The 9,924-nt window shown below is 46.0% G+C and overlaps 1 protein-coding gene across 1 annotated transcript; it reads right to left on the reverse strand.

Annotated features, from left to right (window-relative positions):
* Positions 1-4,552: 4,552 nt before the first annotated feature.
* CD24 (CD24 molecule) lies at positions 4,553-9,245 on the reverse strand. The gene is made up of 2 exons (XM_063097911.1): positions 9,112-9,245; positions 4,553-6,196 (listed from the first exon to the last, which is right to left on the reverse strand). The coding sequence occupies exons 1-2, from the start codon at positions 9,178-9,180 to the stop codon at positions 6,029-6,031; spliced, it is 237 nt and encodes a 78-aa protein (XP_062953981.1). The 5' UTR covers positions 9,181-9,245; the 3' UTR covers positions 4,553-6,028.
* Between the last annotated feature and the right edge of the window lie 679 nt (positions 9,246-9,924).

Raw genomic sequence — 9,924 nt, forward strand, 5'->3', positions numbered from 1 at the left:
TTGGATCCTTAAATGATTAGGTTTGTGTTGAGGTATTTTTAATGAGAGGATTTGTTGTTCCCAACAGAAAGGAAAGCAGCAACCACACACATGCACACACACGCACACACACACACACCACCAACAAAAAACAACAGCCCTAAAATTTAAATATTAGGTTTATTTTTGGTGTGGTAGGGAAAAAGTACAAAAGTACATAGGCTATTATAATAACCTGGGCTTTAAGAATCAAAATAAATTAATGTTAATGTTTTGTAGGTTTGCTTCAGATAGATATATTTTTAGAAGTTCCATGGGGTCCTCTCTCTGGTCCCATGCTCCTAAAAGCAACTATTATAAAGAATTTCGTATGTATCCAATCCATACTAAGTTAGTACATAGAGTAACTTATTTATTTCCACTTCTCTGAGTATTCTATTATACAATTATGCCACAATTCATGTACCTAATTTTCTGCTGATGGACTTTAAGGTTCTTCCAATTATGCTCCTACAAATGGTATTGCAATGAGCTTCCTAGCACATGTCTCACTGTGCATATATTTTTCAGGGTTTATACCTAGACATGAAGTTGCTGGGTCATGGGGGTATGCTCATTTCCAGCTAGACTAGATGGCAAGAACTGATTATTTTAGTCAACTGGTTTATCTGTATTGCCTTACCTGATTTGTTGTTCCAAAAAGTGCCATCGTACCAAAATTAGAAAAAATACTTTCTTTATACTGAGTAAGGAATTCAAAAATATCCAAACCAACCCCAAATGAGGTCTACCAGAAATGAAAAACATGTACTTTTCAGCTATCTAAATATTTGGCTTCTATTTTAAAGATGGTGGTGGCACTGGTTGTGTGTGTTTACAATATGTTTAGTTGTAAACAGATTTTTCTCATCTTAACTTTATGGCACAGTGCTCCAACTGGCTTCTTGTCTCTACACTGTTTGCTTTTATCTACTAAGGCAAAACTTAGTTGAAGAGACCCTCATACCATGGCTATTCATTACTTAATGTAGCCATAAATTATATGACAAGTATTTAAGTGTGAATATTCAAAGTATAACCCTAAAATGGAATTTTTCTGATAAATAAAACAACACAGATTAGTTTAAAACCATTTTCAAAGAAAAGCTGAAAAAGTGATTACATTTCCTCCTCCTTGAGCATTGATCATTACTTTTTAAAAGATACACCCAAATTTTTTGTAGCTTTTCTATAAGTTTACATTAGATCAAGGATTGGTGTGATGGTCAGTTTTAGGGTTTCAAAATGAAGCCCTGTTATCCTCTGCAGACAGTAACTCTTCTTTGACAAAGTTTTTGGCTTGTTACTTGCACTTTAGTGAGACTGAACCCTTAACCATGGGCCACCATGTGACCTGAGTTGCCCATCATAAACTGGGTGTTGTATAACCCACCAGACCATAAAGTTGGGTTACACAGCAGACTCCTTTGTCAAATGTAAGTGGTATGTATGAGAATGGCTCAAGCAAGCCCTACAGACACATGAAGAAGTAGCCCAAATGCTCACGGTTCCTACTCCTGCTCCATTACCTTCTGTCCCCCAGCCTGCACCTATGGACTCATGGACAGCTCCCTATGATCAGCTGACTGAGAAAGAGAAAACTTGGGTCTAGTTTATAGAAGGTTCTGCACAATTCACAGGCTCTACCCAAAAGTGGATGGCTGCAGCTCTACAAGCCCCTCTGGGACATGCCTGGAGGACAGTGGTGAAGGGAAATACTCCTTGTGGGCAGAATTACATGCAGTGCACCTGGTTGTTTATTTTGCTTGGAAGGAGAAATGACCTTATTACTAGATTTGGGGTAGCCAAAGTATTCTGGGAGGAGTTACTGTAAAGTTTTACAATAGCCATTTGACTTAAATAAGTCTAAGTGACCTGTATGAATCTGGCCATTGGGCTGTGGCCAATGGTTTGGCTGTATGGACTTGGAAAGGACATTATTGGAAAACTGGTGACAAGAAGGTCTGGGGAAGAGACATATGGATAGAGGTACATAGGCAAAGAATGTGAAGATATTTGTGTCCAACATGAATGCTCACCAAATGATGAACTCAGCAGAGGACTTTAATAATCAAATGGATAGGATGACCCATTCTGTGGATACCAGTCAGCCTCTTTCTCCAGCCATCCCTGCCATTGTTCAAAGGGCTCATGAACAAACAGCCATGGTGGCAGGGGACAGGCAGGGCACATGGACTTACATTCACCATGACCAACCTGGCCAGAGCCACTGTGGAGTACCCAATCTGTTGCAGCCAAGATCAACACTGAACCACCAATATGGCACCATTCCCCAGGGGTGATCAGCCAGCTACCCGGTGGAAGGTAGATTACACTGGATCACTTTCATTATGGAAGGGGCAGTATTTTGTCCTTACTGGAACAGACTTCTTCTGGATATGAGTTTGCCTTCCCTGCAAGCAATGCTTTTGCCAAAACCACCATCCCTGGACTTACAGAACACTCTACCCATGATCATGGTAATCTACACAGTATTGCTTCTGACCAAGGAACTTACTTCACAGCCAATGATGTGTGGCAATGGGTCCATGGTCACAGAATTCACTGATCTTCCTATGTTCCCCAGCATCCTGAAGCAGTTGGCTTGATAGAATGGAAGAATAGCCTTCCGAAAACTCAAGTTACAGCACCAGTTAGGTGGCAATATTTTGCAGGACTGGGGCAGTGTCCTCTAGAAGGCTATGTATGCTATAAATGCGGTGCTGTTTCTCCCACAGCCAGTTTTCTAGGTTCAATAATCAAGGGGTGAAAATGGAGTGGCATCACTCACTATTACCACTGATTCACTGGCAATTTCTACTTCCTGTTCCTGAGACTTTATGGTCTGCTGGTATAAAGGCCTTAGTTCCAAGGGAAGAATGCTTCCACCAGGAGACACAGCAATGATTCCACTGAACTAGAAGTTGAGGTTACAGCACAGCCATTTTGGGCTCAAGCCTTTGCATCAAAACACAAAGAAAGGAATTGCTGTACTGGTGGTGTGATTGATCCCGATTACCAAAGGAAAACTGGGTTGCTACTATACAATGAAGGTTAAGGAAGAGTATGTTTGAAATACAGATTTTAGGGCATCCCTTAGTACTACCATGTCTTATGATTAAAGTTGATGGAGAACTACAACCATATTCAGGCAAAGGTTTGGGTCACCCTGCCAGGCTCAGGCTAAGAACCATGACTGGCTGAGGAGCTTACTGACAGCAGAGTTAATATGAAACTGACAATAGAAGAAGGTAGCTATAAATACCAGCTACAGCCCACATGACCAGTTGCAGGAATGAGAATTGTAATAGTTATGGGTATTCCTTCCTCTGTGTATGTGTGTATATGAAGTACATTTTTTTTCCTTCCCTCTTATTCCTTGTCATCTAACTTAAGGGGTTTTAATAATGGTTAACTTTACATCACAGTATTTAAACTGTAGGATATCAAGAAGAGTAAACACAATCCAAAGACTCTGCATCCTCTCCTGGGGAGTGTTTTTGGTTGTATGAAGGATAATCCCATCATGTTAGGCAGAAATATTACCTTGCTATTGTTACTGTCTATGTGGAGATTAAGCATGGTTCAGAGAGACGTGTGCATGTGCCGAGCTGACGAGGGGTAAATTGTGATTGTCAGTTTGTGTTAACTTAGCTAGTCCCCAGTTATCCAAGCAAATACTAGTCTGGGTGTTGACAAGAAGTATTTTGTAGATATGATTAATGTAAGACTATTAGATAATCTGAGCGGACCTGATTCCATCAGTTGAAAGGCCTTAGGAGCAGAACTGAGGTCCCTTGACGAAATCCCACCCGTGGACTGCAGCTCCCACTTATTGCCCAGAGTTCCAGCCTGCCTTTCCTGGTGACCCTGAATCACAATAAAGATGTTACATCTGGGAGTCTTGAAGGGCTTTGAAGGACCAAAGGAATTCAGGGGTCTTAAAGGAGCAGACAGTAGTGACAATTTAGGAAATCAAAGTGATTAGTGGACCTACATGCAGACAGGGAAACAGTGGTGCAGACTCAGGGACTTAGCACATTCTGTTCCTTCCACCAGGGAATTTTCTTCAGGTTCGTCCACAAATGTTCAAGACCACTCGTGATCTCTCAACCCATGGTCCATGACTCCTGCCACCCTGGTGTTCTCCTCACAGCACTCACTATTTGACAGTCTACTGCTTATTTGTCATCACATACATACTCTCTCAACTAAGGTTAAAAACCTTGTCCAGCATGTTCAGCATTCAATCTTCAGTACTCTGGCATAGAGCTGGCACACAACAGTTGTTGAATAAGTAAGGGTGCCATCTTAAAGGATTAAAGATGTCAACTTTGGGTGGAATTCACTAGTCAAAACCTGCTGCAGGTTGGCAATGCAGAAATGGGTAAACTGTAATATTCTAATTAATAGGAAAATATTGAGGTATATCCCTAACGGTTTTAAGTTAACGCTCATACAAATTCATGATCATCTGCAAAGTATTCCTTGTATCAGAAAAATGTTAAATTCAATAGATTGCCCTTTCAGCCATTTTTTTATTTACAGTTTGTGTTTAATGCAAATCAATTCCATAACATGAGAGGTCACTATGAATCAAAGCATAAATACACAAACACAATATACAATTCAAAATAGATGTACAGCATTCAGGTATGAAGCAAAAGGGAGTGTTCATTCACACACACGGTAGCTTCCAATCTGTTTGATTTGGTTGTTTCTGCTTAGATTTCTAAGGACGGGGAAAAAGTGGCTTTAGTTATCAAGACTGCTGTGGCCATATTAGATACTGAAACATCTAAGCATCAGTGTGTGACCATGCGAACAAATGAATTCTTAGAAAGGTTTCTGTGTATCAGGCAGTTGTAAAAGATTTACTGCAGAATCAAGCCCACTTTGGGGCATGGGACCAGGTTCTAACTATCTAAAAATATTGACTGATAACAAGAAGTGTTCCAAATGTGTCTATTCTGATCCATAGCTTAAAAAAAAAAAAAAAGTATTTACAGAAAGAGTATAAAAGTTTTTGTGTATCTAATGCAAGTTAGCTTCCAGTCTTCACTTCCCAAATACTTGATTTACAGTTTTGGCTCCTTCACATATTTGCCTTTTTAATTTTAAAATTTATTATTTTACCTTCAAAACAGATCATTTTTAAAATTGTAAAAAGTATGCAACATATGCAGAAATAAAAAGCAGCATTTTTTAAATAGTTGAGGTCAATGCAATTCTACTCTTTGGAATCAGTTGAGCTAAATGAATCCGGTGCTCTTGTTGAATGGAAATAGTGATGGGAAATGCCTGCCAGATAAGCAAGAGTTACTCACAATGATGGGACTTGGGGTAGATTTCAGCCATTGTTGCCCTGGCACATGTCAGTTACTACATAAAAAGTCAAATGCAATGTCAAATCCAAAGCCTCAGAGGAAAAACAGTTCAGTTCCCAAGACAACAGTGATAGCTTAACAATGTAAAACTTCACCTAGAGTATATTGGCATTAAATTAGTACTGCTGAAACAATACATTGAGGATTTACAGTAACAACTGAAATTCCTTCTAATGTACATATAAATAGAATCATGGAAGCTCTTTTATGGCCTTATAGATTTAATGAACCAAATGAAAACTAAATCTCCATTCCACATCCCATCCTTTATCTCTAGATAAAATCTACTCTTATTTTCAAGGTAGAGTTTGAAGTGTCCATATTTCTTAAGCCACATTCAAGGAAATCATGTCTTAACTAATTTTGGATGTTGTCTCTCTTCCTCTTATACATGAAACTCCAGCAGATTTAATATTGGCGTGCATCATCTAGTCAAACCCTTCACTTGTTCTTCCAACCAATCAAATTTGGGATTCTCAACATTTTCTGGGTCAGTAAAATAAGGTGTGGAAGTAGTAGATTTGATGAAGACCTGCTTTTTCCTTGCCACACTGGACTTCTAGACGCCATTTGGATTGGGTTCAGAAGATGGGGAAGTATAGACGTTTCTTGGCCCGAGTCTTTTAACAGTAGAGATGTAGGAGAGAGAGTGAGACGACGAGGAGACTGGCTGTGGACTGCAGGGCACCACCAGCCACCTTGGTGGTGGCATTAGCTGGATTGGGGGCAGCCGAGGTACTCTGCGAGGAGTTACTTGAAAGTGTTACAACAGTTGTTTGATTTGAATAAATCTAAAATATATAAAAAGTTACACAATAAATTTCCACATGTTACAGCTACCTCCACATACACTTTAACATACAATTAAGGTAGGATATATATACGTTTGTGTTGGGTGTCTTTTTCATGTGCGTGTGTAGCTGACTGGCACAGGGATCGAACCCTGGAACTTGGTACTATTAGCAGCATGCTCTAACTGAGCTAACCAGCCAGCCCCTGGCAATATATTCTTAGATTGCTATATTTCCATTGTTCTCCTACCCACATCATTAAATTCTGAATTCTTGCTCAGTCCCACCAAGGTCATTCTCTTTAGTTTCAGAACAAATTACTTAGAGACACCTAAAGAATCCAAGGAGCAAAAAGAACAACCAAAAAAAAAAAAAAAAAGTTCAAGAACTATATAAATAACCCTCGAGAGTATGAATGTTTTTAATTCTTTGCAAAGGAATAATGGACCAAGTTAACTAATCCTGTGTATGAGGTTATATTGACTTACAGGCATTGGAATAAGGTTTCCTCTATTTTCCCAGAATGGGAGATTTTAAAGTTGCACAAAACTTGGACTTTAACTTAGCCTTTAACATAAAGGGGGCATTGGGTATCTAATCTGAATATCTTAGCCTTGCACTTAAGGGGAAATTGGGTATCTTTTCTGCGCTCTTGAAACCTTGAAATTACAACCTTTCTCCAAAATGGCCACAATAGGGGCTAGCTGGTTAGCTCAGTTGGTTAGAGAACAGTGTTGTAACACCAAGGTCAGGGGTTCAGATCCCATACTAGCCAGCTGCCAAATAAAAAAGATGAAAAATTGCCATACTATTTGTTTTTAATTGAGGGGGAAAAAATGAGCCCTTGCCATACGGCAGAATGACTTCATCAAAAATCCCATAAAGTCTGAATGACTTCACAAAAGACACGAAGAGGGTTTGGTGTTAAGTTTCACCAGCAGTAGCCTCATTGCCTGGTCACTAAGCTCAGCACTGTGGCCAAAAACCAAGGTTTCCCAGTGTCCCAGTGTCTGAGTGGCATCATTCACCACTGATTTTTCGAGCAACGAAATGCACAGTCCAGTGGGGCATGTGATGATCTCTCCTTTGTCATGGAACAAAGGCAGATCGGAGTTTTCAGCTCTCACTGCAAGGGAGGGTTTACAAGGGCTTTCCATTATAGGCGGGAGGGAGGACGTGGCACCAAGGGAGAGTCTGGGCCACATGTACATTTGGCTGCCAATTAATCCAAAGATAAAACCCTCCCTACATCAGCACCAGCTCTTTTTGTTGTAAAACCCATAAGGTCAGTAAACAAGTATTGGCTAAAGTACGTACAAATCCTATCCAAAATGACTAACGGCAACCAAAAAAGAAAACCTTGATCAAATAAAATATATTTACAGGGCACCTACTGTGTACAAGATTCAGCTATTCGTATCAGGAAACAGCACTCCGACTAAAAGGAATACACTAATATGGTAATTTATTTAAAGTAAGGTTTTTGTTTTGGAGACTTGCTTTGGGATACCTGAAGGTAAAACTCCTTCTTTATTCACACAAGGAGTTTTAGTACAGCAGGTGACTTTTTTTAGAGCCCAGTGCAATCAGAATATAAGAGGTCCTCTACACCAATTAAAAATTTAAAAATTAGCATTAATCTAGTAAATTGACACTAAAAATTTTCCCTACCAAGCTAGATTTATTTTACGCTTAACAAAAACCTCCCTCTTAAAATTTCGGAGTAAAAAAATCTGGTTGGAGACAGGGCGGGGGTGGGGGGAGTGTGTTCTCGCGGCCGCGCCCTTCCCCCACCGGGAAATTGTGAAGGGCTGGGGAGCGCTGCGAGCCCGGGGCGAGACAATAGGGTGCAGTCACCCGGCCCGCGGTGGGGAAGAGCGCTCCACGCTGTCGAGCTGCGCTCCCAGGTGAGCCCGGAGGTTCGATGTCTGGGGACCGAGGGCCCAGAGTGCCCAACTTTTCGCCCAACCGAAGGTGGTGGGAGAGTCACCCCGCTCCCTCACCCCCGTCCTCCAAGCCCGAGCTACCCGAGAGAAATGCCCCCTCTCTCCCCCTCGGGTCCCCCAGGCTCAGCCCCTGGTCTCCCTCGCAGGCGCTGCGACTCCACCCTCGGAGCAGCGCAGTGATGAGGGTCCCCGTAACCACGCCGGGGGCGAGGTCGGTTCCCGAGGTCGGAGAGGGCGGCAGTGGCAGGCACCGAGACAAAGCCTGGTGGGGAGTCGGTACAGAATCATCCCACCACGCCGTCTCCCCAGAGCTAACCAATCTGGGTAAACGTGGAGCTCCTACGGTGACAAGTGATAGACGTGTAAGGTCGCATCGCAGAAAGGCAGCGTCTGGAGAGGGTCCCCGTGGGCTTCAGCCGGGAGCCTCCGGGCAGTGGGGTGGGAGATAAGGCCAGTTAGCTGAGGGTTCCTCGGGATCCCCGAACCAGCTCCAAGGGTGGAGGATGGGCATGAGCGGCGCTCCCCGAAAGGGACCGTCCCCTCTCTTTGTGTGGTGCTCTGGGAGCGCGAAGACACTCCTGGAGGGAAGCGGGCGCTCAAGGGACTCCGGGACGACCTCCCCTAAGAGCCAGAACTCCCCGGGCGGGGAGGGGAGCGCATATTCTCTTCCCCGCTGGCACCTCGGCCTCTGGGTGAAGGTCGGTGGTGGGCGCTAGGTCGCCTGGAGCAGCGTGGAACCTGGGGTGGGGCAGGGTCCTCCCAGCCCGCGCGCGGAGCTGCATTGTTCCCGGGGCCGTGGGAGGGGAGGGGGCAGCCCTCTCCCCCGGCAGGTTGGCAAAATTCTCTCTCCCTGACCCTGTCCCTGTCCGTGGCCCGAGGTAAGGGCGCAGGCCGGTCCCCCGGGGACGGTTCCCCTCCCCTCCCCCGGGGGGCGCGACCCTCGAGCCCCGCCGGGCGCCAGGGCCTCACCTGGGTGGGTAGGAGCAGTGCCAGAAGCAGCAGCCCCAGCCCGAGCCTGGCCACCATCGCTCTGCCCATGTCCCCTCCGTCGGTGCGCGGCGCGTCTCTCTGGATGCTGGGTGAGTGGAGAACCGCTGGCTCCGGGCGGATGCAGGCAAGGTGGGGAGCGCGGCGGGACGGCGGGACCTTATATACCAGGACAGCCACAATAGCCGTGACGTGGCCCGCCCGCTCCCCCGCGCTCCCCTCCTCCGCCGCCTCCCCGCCTTCCCCGCCCCCCGCCGGGCTCCCCGCCGCCGCCGCCCGGGCCCTGGCCGCCGGGAGCCCTTGGGCGGGCGCCGCGGCAGGTGGGCGGGCGCCGCGGGCTCCTGGCACCGGGCTTGTGTTTCCCCGAGCGCGCTGCGGGCGGGCGGGCTGGCACAGGCGCCCGGCGACTCCCACACGGGACCCGGGGCGAGCACGCGAACCACGCACGCCGCTCTCGGGCCCCGGCCCAAGTTTCCTTTGTTTCCCCGGACCTGCCATCTTACCCCCCAAAAGAAAAGTCCGAGCCTCCGCCGCGGCGGGGCGGCGGCCAGTCCCGGAGCTAGCACATGGCGAGAGCGGCCGGAGAAGTGAGGTCCCCAGGAATCCGAGAGGGCGGCGCACTCCGGGGGGCCCGCGCCGAGCCTCGCGCCGGGGCCAGGGGCTCCCTCGGGTCGGGTTTTTCACACGCCCGCCGCTGAGCAAAGGGAAGTGTGCGGGTGCGGCGGGGCCTGGGGCCTGGGGCTCCCCGCTTGGCGATGGGACCCGGGCGCCGCCCGGCCCGAGCTCTTCCCGGCC

Source organism: Cynocephalus volans, chromosome 5 (assembly GCF_027409185.1).
Source record: "Cynocephalus volans isolate mCynVol1 chromosome 5, mCynVol1.pri, whole genome shotgun sequence".
Classification (NCBI taxonomy): Eukaryota; Metazoa; Chordata; class Mammalia; order Dermoptera; family Cynocephalidae; genus Cynocephalus; species Cynocephalus volans.